The 20,507-nt window shown below is 38.5% G+C and overlaps 1 protein-coding gene across 2 annotated transcripts in view; it reads right to left on the reverse strand.

The window, feature by feature from the left end:
* Positions 1-20,467, reverse strand: part of MCMBP (minichromosome maintenance complex binding protein) — a 37,356-nt gene extending 16,889 nt beyond the window's left edge. For both annotated transcript variants that reach the window (XM_019642945.1, XM_019642946.1), the window contains exons 1-6: positions 20,130-20,467; positions 5,648-5,733; positions 4,900-5,040; positions 4,732-4,773; positions 2,485-2,586; positions 1,008-1,152 (exon numbers count right to left, since the gene is read on the reverse strand). In XM_019642945.1, the coding sequence (XP_019498490.1) occupies positions 1,008-1,152; positions 2,485-2,586; positions 4,732-4,773; positions 4,900-5,040; positions 5,648-5,733; positions 20,130-20,187 (574 nt within the window). In that variant the 5' untranslated portion in view covers positions 20,188-20,467. The remainder of the gene's footprint in view (positions 1-1,007; positions 1,153-2,484; positions 2,587-4,731; positions 4,774-4,899; positions 5,041-5,647; positions 5,734-20,129) is intronic.
* Positions 20,468-20,507: the final 40 nt, after the last annotated feature.

A 20,507-nucleotide genomic window follows, 5' to 3' on the forward strand; every position in this document is an offset into this window, starting at 1 on the left:
AAAAAAAAAAAAAAAAAAAAAAAAAAGAATTTTCTATTTACTACTGACTGTTTTTTTGCCCTCTCAACCCAATCTTCCAGAGACCAATTAACTAGACTAAGTTGTTTTACCTCCTCTCCCTCTGATTAAAGATGCTAAAGTGACTGAACATAAAAGGAGAATAAAGACACACTTATCTACCTGCCATAATAAAGAAAGTCACTGTGCATCAAAACCGTGGTGAAATCAATAATGATATATACCAATTCTGAAATTCTCTCATGCTCTTAGAAAAGTTCAACTTTTGGTCTCTTTGTTTTAATCAGAATTAGTTGTGTTTTAAGCATGTTTTAAGAAATAAGCCACTACAAACATATGTAAATAGAACAGAAGGGTTATCTGCTTTAAAGTTTAGGAATAAGTAATCTTGTGTATCACAACTTCATGTTTTTCCTGGTATTTTCAGTCTTACTAAATTAAATAAAAGTATCACTATTCCAAAAAGAAAATAACGATGTTTTCAAATATACATAAATCATTTTAAGGATAAAGTACTATGCTTCCATATTACTTAAGAACAGAGATAAAAATAAAGAAAAAGACCTTTTTCAGCTAACCACTTGAGACCCTTAAAAACTGACAGGAGAGGGGACGGCCGAGTGGCTCAGTTGGTTAAGAGCTCACTCAAGAGTTTGAGCTCTGAGCAACAGCGGTTCGAGTCCCAGCCTGAGCTGAGCAGCCGCTGAGCTGCCAACAGGTGGCAGGATGGCTCAGCTAAAAACAAACAAACAAAAAAACTGACAGGAGAGCCGCCACTTCTAAGTGACTCCTAATTGCTCAATTATAGCACACAGCCTGACCAAACTGTAAAGACTCAGAATTGTCTATAATTCTGAGAACCATGGAAGCAAGGTTGTCAAATCACTGCCTGTCAAATGACTAGAGCTGTATCCTGCAACAATGAATCCTGAAAACAAACCCATGGAGAGAGAGCCGCAGCCTAAAGGAAGCCCACTAGCACACACTACCTGTGTGTCTGGAACCTGCATGTTGGTCTTTCTGTTTATTGGGCTGTAGGTCCATGTCTTCATCATCTTCATAACTCCTCTTGTGACGACTGGGAGTGTAGGATGTTGAAGGACTGACTCGAGCTTGATTTGCATTAATATAGGCGTTAAATGAAAAGTTAAGAAAAGACTACCATGAACTGAGGAATAGCCTAAGTTATGCTAATTATATGACTAATAAAAGATTATTAATTTAGCAATTTGGTTAAAATAAAAATGTCTTTTTAAAAGAAAGCTGGACTTCAGTTTTGGTCATGAGAGTAACAGCTCAACTTTACACCCCAACCCCAGCTGTAAAGAACTGTGATACTGTACAAAAGACATGAAGCAACTGTTTTCAGTCATTGGGCAACAGGGAATATAAGGTTATGATCCTCGAATGAGAAGTAACATACCGAGTAAACTCCACTTTGCCCCTAGCCCTCTCTTAGGGGCATTTTCTAAACTGCAACAAAGAGAAATGAGGGACCTGCTCTTGCTGGGTAGAGAAAACACAGCACATGGTTCAGAGCTACTAAAGCCACAAGAATTTGCAGAACAGTACCAGAGGAAAAGGAGTTGGTTCCATTGAGATCTTTGGATAGATACAAGATTTCTTGAGGCGTAACTAAGACTGAACTTGGTACCTTTAGCTGAGCTGCCACCCGGATGGCTCAGTGGATAGAGGGTGTGCTCTTAACAACAAGGCTGCTGGTTCAACTCCCGCATGGGATGGTGGCTACGCCCACCCGCAACTAAGATTGAACACAGCACCTTGAGGTTAGAGGCCACGAGCTGCCAACGGGAAACCAGATGGCGACTGGCACCCTCTACAACGAAGACTGAAGAACAACAACTTGGCTGGGCCCCTCCCCCAATTCCCCAATAAAAATCTTAAAAAAGAATAGAATAGATAAAACAAAGCTATAGTGAAAGAAATCAGGACAGTGGTTGCAAAGGAGGGCTGCTGACTAGAAAAAGGCTGAAGGGAACTTTCTGGCACAAGTTGTTTACTTTGGGGTGTAAACCACGAAAGTGTTTACACTTTAAAATCTATATATTTTAGTGTATGTGAATTATGCCTAAAAAAATTACCAACTAAAAATTTGTTTTCAAAAGGCAAAGATGTTTCCACAATCTTCTCTCAAAAGAAGCAACATATTGTTTTCCCTTAAGTAGAATTAGTTGAAATTTTTTGTACTTAATTATCATGGTGCTCTCTTTTTCAGTATCTTTAAATCTACCTCAATCTTTTAAACAGTATTTCACTATGAGAATGTACCATAATTTTATCGTTTTTCATTGATGAATATTTAGGTGGTTTTATAGGTTTTTTCCCAGCTAGCGTCACTGTGGTAAAAAGACTAAGTTTTTAAAAACTCAAACTCTAAATTATGGTCTTTTCAATTAAGAAAATAATCAGGAACCACTCAACACATAAAATTCAGATAAAGGATATTTCTTTTACCCACGTAGATTCCCCAGGCACTGGAACACAATAGAAAGTCTGTCTTTCCAAAGTGGTAGTTCGTGGAGAGTTTAAATCAACTTCTTGTTGAGGCTGTGATGTACACAAAAAGTATTTTTAAAAGTTTATTAAGAAAAACAGTTTTAAAAAAAAAATTAGCAACCACATTTTCATGTTATTTATAAAACCATAGTAAATATTTCATTGAGTTAATTAACAAGCAACTACTAAATCCAAACTATTAATTTTTAAAGAAAACTGACATAAAATGACTTCACATGCAATAATCAATATATTACCTTCCCTCAAACCCATAGCACACAGCATCCTACATTACAAAATTAAATCCTTTTTAATTAACAGAATGTTTTATTTTTTTCAAAGACAAAGCACATGGTAAATCCTACTGTTTCTTTCACAGGAAAGTATCAGAATTAGCCTGTAAAATAGGAATTTAATGAAATACTCATGACGAGGTAGCTGAAATGAGATTTAAGACTCAGATATTATTCCCTAAAAAAAGCATAGTCTGTATTTCATATATGCTTAGAAAATGTTAAGAGGTAGAAAGGACCCAAGGTGTAACATGAAAAAATTACTTTAATAAACATATTAATTTTATAGTACAAGGAAAATCCTCTTAAAAGTAAATAAGGTGTATATTCCATTTTGTAGGGGAAAAAAGGACCCAGGAGACATCAAGTTTGAGCCTGAGAGAATTTAAACTGAGATTGCTATTTCTTTCTTTCCAGGCCCAAAGTCCCCCTTTCTGGTCATGGTGCTTTTATTTTTTACTCTTGGCAACACAGAACAAACTGTCTTTCTCTTTGGTAGTGTCACAGATAGACAGTCACATCTATTTTATTTTCCTATTTCCAGATGCTGAGATTACTGAGCTATAGTGACACTCTATTACTGTTTACTAGAAAGAGTTGTGTATTCATGTATTTGCCTAATATGACCTAGGGCTCCTTAAACAAGGCATGCAGGGAGCATTTACAAGTTGACTCATTAGACTCATCACATTTTATCTTATGGAAACACTCTAAAGGCAAATAGACACTGGGAGACCTGAAGGTCATCATGTGTAAGATCAAACAAATCCATCTTTCACGAGTCTATTACTCTAAATAATTGTAGGAAGTTACACTTTTGTTTAATAAAATCTTTCTGGTAACTTTCCAAATTAGGGCTGTTCTTCTGTCCAGATTGGCCCGCTGAACTAGAACAACTTTATTCAATGAGGAACAACTTCTGTGAATCAGTCGGCTGGTATTAGGGTTTATAAATCAATCTCTTGAGGTTTGAGTAAACAGGCGTCAGACTTCCGAATGTAAAAAGCCCTAGAAAACCTGATTAAACTGAGGCTGTGGATCTGCATAACAGAGAACTAGACCCAGAATGGAGGTAACTCCACTGAGGTCCCACCTTTCTTCTGAGGGCCTGCCTAAGCACCTGCCTGGTCAATCTCCACCTGTGCTACTTGTTTTCATTCCAAAAATTGACAATTATCATCTGTTTCAATAGAACCATATGAAAAACACAAAAAGTAAAATATGGGAGACATTTTTGGCTAATATATTTATTTTGACATGCTGATCATTTTTTTTTTTTTTTTACTGTGAAAGTAGAAATAAATTTTAAACTTTCCTAGTTACAATGCCTGGCATGTTGAACAGGTGTCTGAAATTTAATTCTACATGTTGTTCACCTATTATCAGAAAATCGATTTTAAAAAGTGCAGCTATACTGTGGTGCCTCTATAATTGCTTTTCTAGTAAGTTTCTAACTCAAGACTATTCCTTTCACAACTCGAATTATAGCCAGTGTTCTGCCTTCTTCCCGCTTCCATTATTGATATTTAAGAGAGCTTCTATTACTTCCTTTCATCAAAGGAAGCTTATTAAAAACCTTTTTCCTCCCAGGAAAAAAGGGCAGAATTTAATTAAATTTAATTAAGCAAGTGTAATTAAGTTAATCTTCCACTTTCATTTTGAAAGCATTTATTATACCTTGTAATTTTTTTAACCAAGTATATAGATATTGGAAAAAGAAATTAAATTTGTCATTTACAATGTTCCTTCTAAGAGATTTTTAGATCAAAAATATATCAGAGAAACAAAGACAAATAAAACATTTCATGTGACTTCTTGAACTTATACACAAGATAGATAAATTTAAGATTAACCAAAGTAATAAAAACTCTAAAAGTGTTTTATATATCTTAAGAATACATACCCCACACTCTGCTACATCTCTATATTTTCCAAAATGAAGAACCTGTAACCCAAACAAAGGATAAAAGTATTTTATCATTCTATCTGAATCAAATCTACCATAGAGAACGCAAAGAAAAAATTAAAACCACTAATTATAAACAGAAAGTTCCATGGAAAAAATACATACACGTGCTTTTGTGTTTCGGTTAACCGTTTCATAAACTGCCATGTAAAACTCAGGGTCAAACATATCCTGAATCATGCAGCGAAACTTCACAAAACTGTTAGGTTTCAAATAATGAAGGGGAACCTCATTCAATGATGGTACCTTCAAGGAAAACAAGCAGTCAAGTTAATAAAGATATTCTGTCTATAAAACATTAAGCTCATACACATACATAGACTTGATGTCCAGACCCAAATTGCAACACACACGCACAAAATTCAGCCCTATTAGGAAGCCAATTAATCTCAACAGTCAACATAACAGAACTGCTAGACAAAAGCACTTTGGAGTTCTTGCAAGTTTGTATAAAGACATTTGACTATAAAGGATGCTTTTCCTTCAGAACACTTTTCAAGTAGCGGAAAGGCATTTGCTCTGTTGAGCTCTTCTCTTAAAACTAGTACATGCCACTTGTTTTTAAATGACAGTAAGAATCGAAGCTCTCACAACTACTGATGTTTTTTCTGTCTTGGAAAAGTAGCATGGTCAGTTACTGCCACCTAGAGGCATCAATACAGAAACACTTAATTGCTTGAATTGAACTTTGCGAGAGACCAACATCTTTGAATACATAGGCAGTAAACAGCACTTCAAGCAGAAGGCAGTACACATTCATTTATATATTTTTAAATTATATGTGGATTACTACTCTACTGAGCAACTGGAAGTCGGCCCAACCCTCTCCCTCCACAAACAGCAATAAACTTACCCATTTAGGAGCATTATTTTCCTTCAGCTTTTCCTTAAAATATTCAATTACTTTCTTCTCCCAGTCAGGATTAACTCCATTTTGGGCTGAAAGACAAATACACTTTTCAAAGATAAAGGTACAATATATAACAATAGACTGTGTTCGGCTGAGTCACATTCCCGTGAAGCACTGCACAGCCCATGCGAGAAGCTGCCCGCTGGCAGGCTGCATCTTACGAATCAGGGCAGTGCAGACCGCCCAGCTCTCAGGCGCCAGCAGTGCCCACAGACGGAGATGAGGCTATGGAGACAAAGCAGCACACGAACCCTCATTTGTAAAGCGCACTGCTCTTTGAAAACGGTTTCTTAGAAATTAAAAAAAAAATCTTTACAACTACCCTGAGTAGAGGTGTTTTGTTTTTTAATTTTGGAATACATTTTCCAAAAAGTCACATGAATAGTACAAAGAACACCTGTATCTTTGTTCCATTTGCTGTTATCACTTGCTCTCTCATATGTATTTTTCTGACCCATCTGAGATTAAGTTACACATATCATATATTTTTACCTTTAAGTTGTTCGATGTATGTTTCCTAAGAATAGAGAGATTATCTCACATGACCACAGTACTATTATCAACCTCAGGAATTTCAAAACTGACACAATACTTTTTATCTCATCTACCACCATATTCCAATTTGTCATGTGACCTATCCTTTACTGCACTTTTCCCCCTTCAGTCCAGGACCCCGTCTAGTATCATATACCGCTTTTAGCTATCATGGATCTTTAATCTCCGTTAATCGGGAACAGTTCCTCAATCTTCATCTTTTATGACATTCATATTTAAGAATACAGGCCCTTGAAAAATAGAATGCTCCTCACTTGGGGTTTCTCAAATGTTTCCTTATGATTAATTGTAGTTATGTGTTATCAGTCTGACTACATAAGTGATGCTGCGTCCCTGTATCATCTAGAGACAAGATGTTCATCTTTCCCCTCATTGATGATATTAAATTTGATAACCCAGTCAAAGAGATTTTGTTTCTCCACTGTATAGTTATTTACAATTAATAAGTTACCTGTGGGAAACACTTCAAGACCATACAAACAATTTTCATGAAACTTGCCCCCCATCTAGATTTAGCATCCATTGGTGGTTCTTGAAATGATTGTGATGAGAAAGGTGTTTTTATTGTCATGTTAAAGGTATTAAAAAAAACAAGACTTTGAAAAATTAGGGGATGTGGCTAAGACTCCAGAGTGACTTAGCGACAGAATCAGGAATACCTATTTTCGGGAACTAGAACCACCAAACCACATAGCTGGCCAATACTTCCACCATTTATATTCATCACACAGGTGCTATGAAGATGTGAAGTAAAGGAATTTTGTCTTTGTTACAGAGCCAATTGTTAGAAATACTCATAAAATCCTACTAACACCATGCTTGAGCAGGGCTTCCAAACACTTTTACTTAGCTGAGCAAAGGCTCGTTCTGAAAAAGGAGCGGGGTTAGATTCTAGGTGATTCTGATGTGCAATGAGGTTTAAATCTGCTAGTAAATTGGTTCTCAAAACCTGGTTCCCTGACCACTAGCATTAGCATCACCTGAGCAGTTGTTAAAAGTGCAGATTTTTGGGCCAGCCGAGTGGCTCAGTTGGTTAAGAGCTTGCTTGGGAGCACCAGCTCTGAGCAGCAGGGCTGCGGTTCGGATCCCACATTAAGGGCCAGTGATGCTGCGCCCTCTACAGCTAAGATGATGAATAACAGCTCGACCTGGAGCTGGGCTGCTGTGAGTTGCTGGTGATGGCGTAGGCTGCAGCGGGGCTGCAGTGGGCTGCCATGAACTATGTGAGCGGCTGGCAGCCGGCGAGAGCTGCTGTGAGCCACAGTGAGCGGCTGACCAATGACCAGCAACGAATTGCCTTACCCGAGAAGTGCACAATGATCATACCAACATGGGCCAGTGAAGTGACGTCCTCCACAACTAGACTAAAGAACAAAACAGCAATTTGTCTACCTGTCTGTTCCCCTTCCTCGATTCTCCAATGCTGTTCCCCTCCCCCAATTCCCCAATAAAATCTTAAAAAAAAAAAAAGTGCAGATTTTTCAGCCCATCCCATACCTACTAAATAAAAAACTCTGGAGGTGACGCCTAGCAATTCTTGTTTTAAAAGCCCTCTAAGTGGGGTATTCTTGCTTCTAGACAAAATGATTGTTGAAAGGAAAGACATATGCAGCTGTGACCACCACACCAACGCTATTCTGACTGCTTTTGTGTAAGAAACACGAATGACAGGTGATGAAGCGTCATCAAAGAGCGACTAGGAAGCAGTAAGTTCCTTCTAAGTAACTTACAAGTATACAAATACGATATTCTTAACTATTTGGACCTGCCAGACAACTAATGGGCTGCAATAAGTCAAATCAAAAAGAACAAAAACAAAAAATCAGGCACGCAACAACTACCATTATTTATGAAGCCTACTGTGTGCGCCCAGCACTCTGCCAGGTTCTACAGCAGTGGTTCTCAACCTTTCACAGGGGTTGCCTAAGACCATCGGAAAACACATATTTTCGATGGTCTTAGGAACCGAGACACCGCTCCTCTATCCGTCTCCAGGCCCACATGCAGATATGCCCACATATGAGTACCCGGTGACCCCTGTGAAAGGGTGGTTCAACCCCCAAAGGGGTTGCGACCCACAAGTTGAGAACCGCTGTTCTACAGGGATACTTGGAACTGAAGTAACTTAAAGCAATGATAACCTGTGGGTAGACAAGATAACAGCCCAAAGCAACAACTAAATGCAGGTGAGAGAACCTCCGAGATGGCCTCCGAAGGAGGTAGTGTTTAAGCCAGGAGGAGAAGTAGGACAGAAACGTGCTGAGGTACATGGACTGGCATAATATCTAGGTAAAGAGCAAGAACAAGGCTGAGCACGACCAGAAATTCAAGTTGGAGCACCAAGTGCCTGGAAGCTGCCTGTGGCCACTGACCAGCCATGTCAGTCTGAAAACTAAGCCATCCCAGAGGAAAACAGGGAGGCAGATTCCTGGACACATAGTTTGACTACTCGCTATAATGGAGCCGACACTCTAGCCCACTCATGAATTCTGTTGCTGAGATATGTATTCGTCTTTTTAGGTTTAAGTAAGACCAAGCTGGGTCATTTTAACCACAAGTCCTGTTGAGCACACACCTACCACTTTATTCTATGTCCTATGAATTCTTGGCCATCTGAGTTTGAGCACCACTGCACTTAATCTTGCTTGAGTTTAAGGGGTCAGGGGAACTGAGGTACTTACTGATTCTTTGTGTATTCCAGATTTAAGTCTTTTGTCAGATGTATGTAGGGCAAACATTTTCTCCTAATTTGTAGCTTTCTTCTTGACACTTTTTAAAAGAAATTTTACTGGGGAACAGTGTGTTTTTCCAGGACCCATCAACTCCAAGTCAGGTAGTTGTCTTCAATCTAGTTGTGAAGGGCGCAGCTCTTTAGCCCATGTGGGAATTGAACCTGCAACCTTGGTGTTAGGAGCCTGAGCTCTAACTACCTGAGCTAACCTGCCTCCCTGCTTCTTGACATTCTTAATGGTATCTTTTGATGAGAAGTTTTTCATTTTGATGAAGTCCAATTTCTCTTTAATGGTTACTAACCCCAAGGTCATAAATATATTCTCCTAATATGTTTTTTTATTTTTCACATTTAGGTCTGTAATCCATATCATTCCCCCCTCCCCCCCAAAGATCACACTTGTTCCAGCATTATTTAATTAAAAGACTTTATCATTAAATTGCTTTTGAACTTTTGTCAAAAATAGACTCACTGTTTTTGTTAGTCTATTCCTAGATTCTCTATTATGTTTCGCTGATGTATTTGTCTATCTTTATGCCAATACCATACTGTCTTAATCACTATAGCTTGATAGTAAGTCTTAAAACCAGGTAGTTAAATCCTTCAAGTTTGTCTCCATTATCCTAATCCTCAATCAACATTTCTACATAATTTTGAAAACCAAACTTGTCAACTTCTATGTCAAGTCTGCTGAAACTTTGACTACGGCTGTGTTGAGTCTGTAGATTAATCTAAGGAGAGCTGACATTTTAACAATACTGAGTCTTCTAATCTGAACTCTCCCATGGGACAAAGCATAAGGAAGCCTACACATGGACCGCTCCAGATTCCAATTGTGTCTTTCCCCTTATTATCTGGCTGTGTATCCTTGCTGTGCTACTGTAATAAAACCTTCACCGTGAGTACAACTACACACTGAATCACACAAGTCCTTCTAGTGAATCTCTAAGAGGTGGCCTTGGGTACCCCAACACAAATGCATCAATCATTTCTTTTGATTGCTGAGTAGTATTCTACCGTACAGCTGAACCACAATCTGTTTCTCCTCTCACCTGTTGAAGGACATTTAGGTTGTCTCTGGGTTTTGATAATTATGAACAAAACAACAATCAACATTTATGTATAGGTTTTGTGTGGACATAAACTTTAATTTCTCTAGGTCAAAACCTAGGAATGGGACGTTGGGTATATGAGTAACTTTTAAGATTCTGTTTTCCAGAGTGGCTGTTCCACTTTGCATCCTCAGCAGTGGTGTTCAGAGATCCAGCTGTTTGCATCCTTGCCAGTATGTGGTATTGTCACTATTTTTTTTTTTCAATTTTAGTTGTTCTAATAGATGTGTAGTATTTCATCACAGTTTGAGTCTGCACTTCCCTTGTGGCTAATGATGTGGAACTGGTGAAGTGTCTATTTAAATCTTTTGCCCCTTTAAAAAACTGGGTTAATTACCATTGTGTTTTCTTCATATATTCTGGGTACAAGTCCTTGACCTATGATTTTTCAAATATATTCTCCCAGTCTACAGCTTGTTTTTTCATTCTCCTAATATCTTTTGCAGAACAAAAGTTTTTAATTTTGACGATGCCCAGTTTATCAAATTTTTGTTTTATGCATTGTCTTTGGTGTATACCTAAGAGCTCACTGTGAAACCCTGGGTCTCAAAGGTCTTCTGTTTACTTCTAAAAGTTTTAGTTTTTATACTTAGACCCATTGAGTTAATTTTTGCATAAGATATGAGATTTATGGGTTAAAATTCATATTTTTGCATATAAATGTCTAGTTTCAACATCTCTGTTCAAGAGTATCTTTTTCCATTGAATTGCCTTTTGCACTTTTGTCTAAAACAATTAGGACAACAGGGATGAACCTTAAAAACATTATGCTAAGTGAAATAATCCAGACACAGAAGAATATTGTGTAATTCCATTTATCTAAGGTGCTTAAAATAGGCCAAGTCATAGGAAAAAAATTAGAATAGAGGATGCGGGTGAGTTTGGATAGTATGTGGTTGTGGTAGGCAGAATAATGGCACCCCCGAAGGTGTCCACATCCTAATCCACAGAACCTGTGAATATACGTATTATCTTATATGGCAAAGGAAAGTTTAGGTAAGAGGTTGAATTAAAGTTGATAATCAGCTGACCTTAAAACAGGGAGATTATCTGGGTGGGCCCAATGTAATCACAAGGGTACTTATATGTGAAAGAGGGAGACAGAAGAGCAGTCAGAGTGAGAAGATGTGAAAAGAACTGGACCTGCTGCTGCTGGCTTTGAAGGTGGAAGGGGCCACAAGCCAAGAAATGCTGGTGGACTCTAGAAGCTGGAAAATGACAAGGAAATAGGTCCTCCTATGGAGCCTCCAGAAAGGAACGCAGTCCTGTTGACAACTTGATTTTATCCTAGTGAGACACGCTTCATTCTGGCCTCCAAAACTGTAAGATAATAAATTTATATTGTTTTAAGCCACTAAATTTGTGGTTATTTGTTAGAGCAGAAATAGGAAACTAATACTGTTTTATGAGGAATTGGTCTGTGTCACCTAAGATGTTGAATTTATATTCATACAGCTGGTTTTATATTATCCTTTTCATGTTCATCCAATCTATGTTGATATCTCCATTCCTGATTTCAGTAATTTGTGTCTTTTTGTTTTCCTTACTAGTCTGGCTATAGGCTTATGAATTTTATCGATCACTTTCGTTTAAAAAAAAACAAACAACAGCTTTGGGTTTCATTGATTTTCTCTTTTTCTTCTGTTTTCTGTTTGATTCACTTCTGCTCTTTATTAGTTCCTTTCTCCTGTTTCACTTGGGCTTTTCTCTTCATTTCTAGTTTCGTAAGGTAGAAGCTTAAATTACTAATTTGAGACCTCCTTTTCTTCTAATAAGTGCACTTAATGCCTCTTAGCACATCTTTGGTTGTATCCCACAAATTTTTATGTGTTTTCATTTTCATATAGTTCAAGATATTTTTAAATTTCCTAGACTTCTTTTTGTTCCATGGATTGCTTAGAAGTGTATTTCCACAAGTTTGAATTTTCTTGTCATCTTTCTGTTACTTATTTCTAATCTAATTTTACAATGGTCAGAGAACATAGTTGAGGATTTCAATTCTTTTAAGTTTGTTAATATTCGCTTTATGACCCAGGATATGGTTTATCTTGCTGAACGATCCATGTGCACTTGAAAAGAATGTGTACTGTGCTGTTGTTGGGTAGAGTTCCACAAATGTCAATTAGATCCACTTGGTAATGGTGTTGTGCAGTTCTTCAATATCCTTGCTGATTTTCTATCTATTGTAGTAGATAGAGTACTAAGAGATGAGGAGTAAAATCTCCAATTATGACTGCAGATTTATTTATTTCTCCGTTTAGTGTATTTTGAAACTCAGTTGTTAGGTGCATTTACATTTGTCTTCTCTTATGATGATGGATACATGTTTTATACACTTGTCCAAAGCCATAGCATATACAACACCAAGAGTGAACCTTAATATAAACTATGAACTTTGGGGTGATAATGATGGGTCAATGTAGGTTTATCAATTGTGACAAATGTACCATTCTGGTGGGGATGTTGATAATGGGGGAAGCTATGCATGTTTGGGGGTGGGGAGGTATATGGGAAATCACTATACCTTAGGCTTAATTTCGTTGTCGATCTAAAACAGCTCTAAAAAAACTAAGTCTTCAAAAACCAGAAGGGGAGAAAAGAGGCTCAAATAGAGGTAAAATATATATTTTTAGAATAACGGTTGTAAATTATAACAAAGTAATAGTAGCTAATGTTTCATGAATTCTTAAGACTATACCAGGCACTATTCTAAGTACTTCATATTCATTATCTCACTTAATGTTTACAACAGGCCTATGGAATCTCTTATTCCCATTTTATAGGTAATACAATTGTGGTTAAAAAAAAAAAGTTAATTAATTTGACATATTCACACTCAAAAGTTAGGAAGAGGGTCCAAGCAGTGGCCTACTAAAAAAATGATAGGAGTGGTGTGCCCTAGGTGCCAGCAATAAGGAGATACATTTCCTGCAGAGAACTTAAAAATAATTAAACCAACTAAAAGTCAGTTTGCTTTTATTATCACCATTCATTTGCAATTCTAAACAATATCAATGATAAAAATATTCTTCCTTGGAATACTGGTCTAAATCCTAAACAATTATTGTTACTTCTGAGTTTATATATATATATATATATATATGTATTTGAAAGTGTCAAATTAGCACATTTTTACTACTAACCCTTTAATAAATATTGCATTCTACACGTAAATTAATTCAGAGAACCCCCAGTTACATAATTAGCTCCCAACAAAGACTCAGCTATGTGCATTTGAACAGTAAAGCTCTAAGTGGTCCAGGATAGTCGAGACTTGCCTAAGGCACAGTTAGTATTCCCCAACCCCTGTGGGACTCTAGTCCTACATGTATACAATACATTTGAAGTAAACAATAACAGTTGATTGTAATAATGAAGAAGCAGAGTTGTATTACTTCAATTCTATTTTCTGAGACAACTTGGAGTTTTTGTTTTTAATATTTAAAACAGTGAAACAGTGTGAAATGAGAGGTGTAGTATGTGAAAATTTTAGCTTATACATGAAATACTTTACTGAATTTGAATACTATCTGTAATACTGAAATATATTCTTCTTAAACTGTTATTTGCTTTAAAACTAAAGAATGAATCAAGAAAACGCGTTAGTAACATCAGTGATAGGATTTGGTAATTGCCTAACTTATCTTTTGCATGTGTTTCAGTTTTATTACAATTCACTTATTAGTTACCAGGTAATTGTTTATATAAAATATTAAATCAAACTATAACCAAAAGACCAAAACTCAAACTATTAAGTAGCTATAAATACTACTGAGTAAAGAATTGAGCATTTTTATCCTGCAGGAATTTGGGAAGTTACTCTTTTTTTTTTTTTTTTTTTTTTTTTTTTTTTTTAGCTGAGCCATCCTGCTACCTGTTGGCAGCTCAGCGGCTGCTCAGCTTGGGCTGGACTCGAACTGCTGTTGCTCAGAGCTCAAACTCTTGAGCGAGCTCTTAACCAACTGAGCCACTCGGCCGGCCCTTGGGAAGTTATTCTTAATTCAAAGAATTAACTATACAATTAAAACAAAGGTATCCAAATCTGAGATGTGATACCCATGCCAACATGAAACGACATCAACACAGCAGAACTCAACAATAAAAATTCTAAAATGGGAGTGAGGGAGAAGGTGATGAAAACAATGATGTCTGGATTAATTTTGAAATATGTAATAACTTCAGCATTGTGTATAGCTTCAACTCATGATTGTTACTGAAAATAATTCTGTAGTAAAAAGAAGGGAGGTGTTAAAAAATGATCCACCCAGGGAGCCAAAATGCCCTGAACCCAAAATGGTCCAGGAGTTAAGCAGTCTGGCTCTAGAGTCTCTAATCTTAATTACTCTCTATGATCAAAAGAACTAAAAGCACAACAGATTCAATGCACTCTTTATCAAAATGCTAACTGCCTTTTTTTGCAGAAATAGACAATCTCATTCTAAATTCACTTGGAAATGCAAGGGACTATGAAGAGCTAAGACCATCTTGAAAAGGAACAAAGTTGGAGAACTCCCACTTCCCAGATTTCAAAACTTACTACACAGCTACAATTTTCGAGAACGTGGTACTGGCATAAGGTTAAACATATAGATCAATGGAAAGCACATGTATGGTCAATTGATTTTCTGGACAAAGGTGTCAAAACCATTCAGTGGGGGAAAGAATAGTCTTTTCAACAAGTGGTGCTGGGAGCTTCTGGGTTGGTGGATGTATCTACCCGGAATGGCAGCACATCCCAGTTCCCTGGAGACAGAAGCTCCTCCATGAGGGACCCTTCCAAACCTCACCCTATGTACCTCTTCATCTGGCTGTTCACCTGTATACTTTATGATATTTTCCATAACAAACTGGTAAATGTAAAAAATAAACCAAAAACAAATGGTGCGGGGACAACTGGGTATCCACATGCAAAGAATGAATTTGGGTCCCTACCTCCTATCATGGAGAAAAATTAATTCACAATGGATCAAAGACCTAAAATAAAGAGCTAAAACTATAAAACTCCTAGAGAGAACATAGGTGTAAATCTTTGTGACCTGGCATTAGACAATGGGGTTCTTAAATATGGTACCACATGCAACTGAAGGAAAAATACATAAATTGGACTTAATCAAAATTTAAAACTTGCATCAAAAGACGCTATCAGAAAGTGAAAAGACAATCCACAGAATGGGAGAAAATATCTGCAAATCATATATCTGATAAGGGTCAAGTATGCAGAATATATAAAGAATTTTTGTAACTCAACAATAAAAAAACCCAATTAAAATTTTTGCAAAGGAGAATAGACATTTCTCCAGACAAGACATCCAAAGAGCCAATATACATATTAAAAGATGCTATTATCATTAATTAGGGAAATGCAAATCAAAACCACAAAGAGATATTACTTCACACCCTCTAGGATGGCTATAACTATAAAACAGAAAATAACGCATGTTGGAGAAGATGTAAGAAACTGGAAACCTCATATATTGCTGGTGGAAATGTAAATGGGTGCAGCTACTTTGGAAAACAATTTGGCAGTTCCTCAAAAAATTAAATGTAAAATTATTATATGACTCAGCAATCCCACTCCTAGATATATTCCCAAAAAAACTGAAAACACACACACACACACATTCCCTCTCTCTCTCTCTCTCTCTCTCTCTCACACACACACACACACACACACACACACACACACAAACTGTACACAAATGTTTATAGCAGCACTCCTCACAATAGCCACAAAGTAGAAACATGCGTCCATCCATGGATGAATGAATAAAGAAAATGTGGTGCATCCACACAACGGGAAATTATGTTCAGTCACAAAAAGGAATGCAGTGCTGATACACGCTACAACATAGCTAAACCTTGAAAATATTACGCTAAGTGAAAGAAGCCAGGCACAAAAAGCCACATGTTGTATGATTCCATTTATATGAAACGTCCAGAACAGGTAAATCATAAACAGAAGTAGATTAGTGCTGGTCGGAAAATGGGGTAGGGGGCAAGTGGGAGTGACTGCTAATGGGTATAGGGTTTCTTTTTGGGGTGATGGAAATGATAGTGGTGATGGTTGCACACCATTGTGAATATGCTAAAAACCAATGAATTGTACATTTAAAAATGATGAATTTTATGTCATGTAAGTTATATCCCAATGAAAACACTTTAAAAGAAAAAAAGAACTAAAAGCAAAAAGTTAAAAGTGGTTACCTCAGCGGGGAATGAGCATACTCTTATTCTTCATGCTGATTTTTGTAACCATGTGCAAGGTAGTCTTTAATAATTTAAAAATTCATGTATACCTATTTATCCCTTTTGCCACAGTTGCCCAGGTTCTCTTCTCTGAGAACTTACCCCACTGTTGAGGTGTGGGCCTCAGTAGTCGTGACTGTCCCACATTCCTGCATAACTCTGTTCCCTGGCAATAGCTGACTAGTTCATGAGCCTACTACTGACTCTATGCTGAGCCAATCAGATTCTCTAACCCTGGAATTTGGGATTAAATGGAAGAAGCTAACTGGTGTGGGTTGGAACTGAGAACAAGTGAATTTGGGAGCTGTGGAGTAGAGATAGATGAAATTGCTCGGATTCCTGCTAGCTTTCCAGTTTCTGATCTACTCAGTAGTTTCTTAGGATACCAAGCCACCCTGTCTGCCTTTGGGTTCTACAGCCTTGTAACAAATTCCTTTTTTTCAGTGACCTACTGAAAAATCCAAGGAGAAATACAAGGTGGGCACAGACAAAAGGGGGTGAATAGCCTGTTTAGAGTCATGGTGACAATAAAAAAAGCAGACTGACTTTTGGCCAATTTTCTTACAGCTTTAAATTCTCTAAAATGCTAGAAAATATTCTTCCCTGCTATCCTCCATATACCAATACTCTTTTTTTGCATGAGATACTCTAGTTCTAGTTCTGTTTGATACAATCTAAGTACCTTGAATATAACCAAAAATAATGATCATGACCCAACCAAAAATCTAGAGAAAATAGTAAAGCAAATTAGTTGATAAGCATTCCCACTTCTGAAATTAACAGCAGTTATTAACTCAAGTTAATTCAAGCAAAGAAATTTTCTTTTAAAAAAATGATTAAAAAAGAAGTATACAAAACTTTTTTTTTTTTTTTTTTTTTTTTTAAGATTCCTGCCTTTGCTTAAGGGAAGCAATCTGATATGGGTCACTAAATGAGCAATCACTGTGGGGACTAACTCATTAGCATTATGCATGTAATAGAGCCCAATAGGGATCTGCCAAAAAAAAGTATTCCTGAATCTTAATTTAAGCCTTTGGACCTCAATATAAAATCTTTTAGAAACTGGAACATTAAAGGCATTTTAGGAAGGCTTACAGAAAAAAAAAAACTACATATGAACAATTATAATATGGCAGATACAAATTCAAAATACAGATTGGGTCACAAAGATAAATTACGGTTCATATACTTATGATTGGTTACTCACAGAATTTCAAAGTTCCTTATCTGAACCAAGAAGAAAGAATTTGGATTTGTATGTGAAAATAACTCATACAGGGTATGATCATGAATTCTCTGAATCAATGTAAGGTCTGCCAGGACTGTTCTAAGTTTGAGATGTGTAGTCACAGTTACCATCCCAATTTATACCATTTCTAATTGGTTAATCAGTTTTTTTCCACAACCTCTGTTCAACAAATGTTCACAGAACACTCGATGTACAAGGTGTCGTGTAGGCAATGAGGATATACCCGTGAATAAGGCAAATTCAGGCCAAGAATTCCCAGAGTCAAAATCCAGAAAAGGAACCGAAGAAACAAGTAATTTCAACAACGTGCTTTACATGCTCATTTCTAGGACACGTAGGATCGTGGAATAACATGAAACAGGGATACCTAACTTACAATAGGTTCCCAAAGGAAGAGTAAGACTTAGCCAGGTAAGTTAAAGTGGAATGGGAAGGGGGAACCTGGCAAAGGAAACAGCTGACTGATGCAGAGGGCCTAGAGGTAAGGTTCAAAAGTGAGAGAACGCAAAGAGGATTTTTCCACATGAGGGGAAATGTAGTGATGAGGTCTGAGAGCTAGGCAGGGAACCAAGAAAGGACTCATAAACCACAACCGACGTGTATTACTTTTCTATGTGGGGGGAAAATGGATTTAAAACAATTTCCTACTAAACCAAATTGTCTACAAGTTGAACACTGACTTCTCATGCAAACATACCCATAGTGCTATTATAAAGGTATTCAATATATTTAGTGATAGGAAAATGCAGCAAAAAATGTATAACATACTTTACAGCTTCTACAAAAAATCATGACTACAAGACAGTGTTAGTTTCTTCTCTATAAAACACAACCTATATGGGAACAAGACATTCTTGGGTGGGAGGAGGAAACACTTCAACAAGGTCCAGAAGGTCCAGATCTCCACAATTCACAAAACTTACAAATGTCTGTAAAGCCAGTATTTTATATCCAAATTATGCCCTTCCTATCCTATGATGAGATGTGTCCCTTGGGATCACACATGTAGGAAACTAAATCTGACACAAAGACATTCAAATCTATACCAAATATAAAATCTCATTTATTCAGCACAACTAAGGTACAGGGTATTTCTCATGAATAAATGTTTAAATTTTTAAGTATGAGTAACTGGAACGTCACCCTTTAAGCACCAAAGCTTTTTACATTTGAATGATTTTTCCTATAAAGTATCTATGCATCTACAACCTTGAAAACCAACTGTGCAATTTAATCTTCACATTTTGAGGTCATTATTTTGGACATCAATTAGGCGTTCCAGTATTCATTATGAACATCAATTACTAGGATTTGGTGGAGAAATATCTGCCCCTTCCTCAAAGCACCCTTGATAGATATACAATGATTTGGGGGTTCGTTGTTTGTTTTTTAAATATATACACAGATTATTTCTTCTTTATCAGGTTATTTATCAGGTTATCAGTGTTCTCTGGCTATACAATCCAGATGCCTATCTGAGCCTTCTAATTTGCTGCCCCTAGTTTCAGCCTGGGAAACCAGGTAACTAAACTATAGTTATAGTTTATAGGGAAAATGCCTCAAGTTGCTGAGTCCCTCCTACAAGAAATACATTTTACACCATCAGTTTTGGCTGCTGGGACTACTTGGCTTATTAGGTGTTCTTACTAATATCCCACGATACTTTGAATGAGCTAAGGCCACTCCGCAGTCAAGTCAGGTGCCACGGATCTTACTTACACACACCCTGATTTCTGGTTGCCTCCACCACTCCTAATTGCAGCAAGACGTGAGGGAGGTGTCAAGATGCCCTGTTAACCGCAAACAAACCTAAATTTTCCTTTGTGTGCCCTTAGCAGAAACGTAGCACAACACTAAAAACTGCAACTAAAATTTACTAAGCTTGTTTGCAGCGTTCGAAGCTCTTTCTATGTAGGAACTCAGCTGAATAGCTCAACATTTCTGGCTAGCTCTGGCACAAGAGGAGATGTGTACACTAGACAGGTTTTAAAGCCACCCTAACAGAAAAATTAAGCTGTTACACTAAATCTTATCTTGAAAAGGGAGGATGTGTGTAATAGTAGTTAGAGCCAACTTCTGCTGCGAGCGAGCACTCCCGCGACACACCGGAAGTTTTGAAATATCCTGCAGGCTTCCCATAGGCAAAGTGCTTTTCCTTCGCCCCATCGCTGCTGGTCCTCCCGAAGGTTCAAGGACCTCTCCGAGTTGTGCCGCACACGGGGCTCGGGCCCCCGGAGGAGCCACGCAGGGGAGCCAGGCCGTCAATCACGGCCGGCCGCCGGCTCCTCGCCGCGTAACCTTGGCGGCTCCGGAATCGCGAATCGGGCAGGTGGGAGGCACCTGCGGCACCGCCCGGCCTGAAAAGGCGGGGGGCGGGGGTGGGGTCTTAGCGCCAGCGGGCGCAGGCCCGACTGGCCGTCTCAGCCGCACGAGACCCCGAGGTAGCCCCGCGTGGGGCCGCGCGGCGGGGCCCGGCTCCCGGCTCGGCAAACTCGGCGGCCCGCCCGGCCCGCCCCCGGCGCCGCCACTCACCGAAGAAGCCCTGCACGATTCCCAGCGGGTGGCTGAGCCAATCCTCCCCACAGGGCATCTCGCCGACGGGCCGGGGCCAACGCGGCCCGGCGTCCCGCGCCGTGGCTCCTCCTCGGGGGCTTGGCAGCTCCTCGCCCGCGCCTTCCCACGCAGAGCGAGCCTCGCGGAGCTGTTCGCCCGATCTCAGGGAACCACGGCTGTGGTGGTGGCGGCAGCCGCGGAGCTGCAGGAGACCGACAGGCTGCGCGTGCAGACCCTCAGGCTCCACTTCGCACAATGGCGGGAAATAGGCGCCGCCGACCGCGCTGCCTGCGACCTGGGTGGAGCTCGAGCGGGAGGGGCGGCGGGAGCGCGCTGCGCGGCCCCGCGGGCGGGAGG

The sequence above is a fragment of the Hipposideros armiger genome, unplaced genomic scaffold (assembly GCF_001890085.2).
Source record: "Hipposideros armiger isolate ML-2016 unplaced genomic scaffold, ASM189008v1 scaffold_74, whole genome shotgun sequence".
NCBI lineage: Eukaryota > Metazoa > Chordata > Mammalia > Chiroptera > Hipposideridae > Hipposideros > Hipposideros armiger.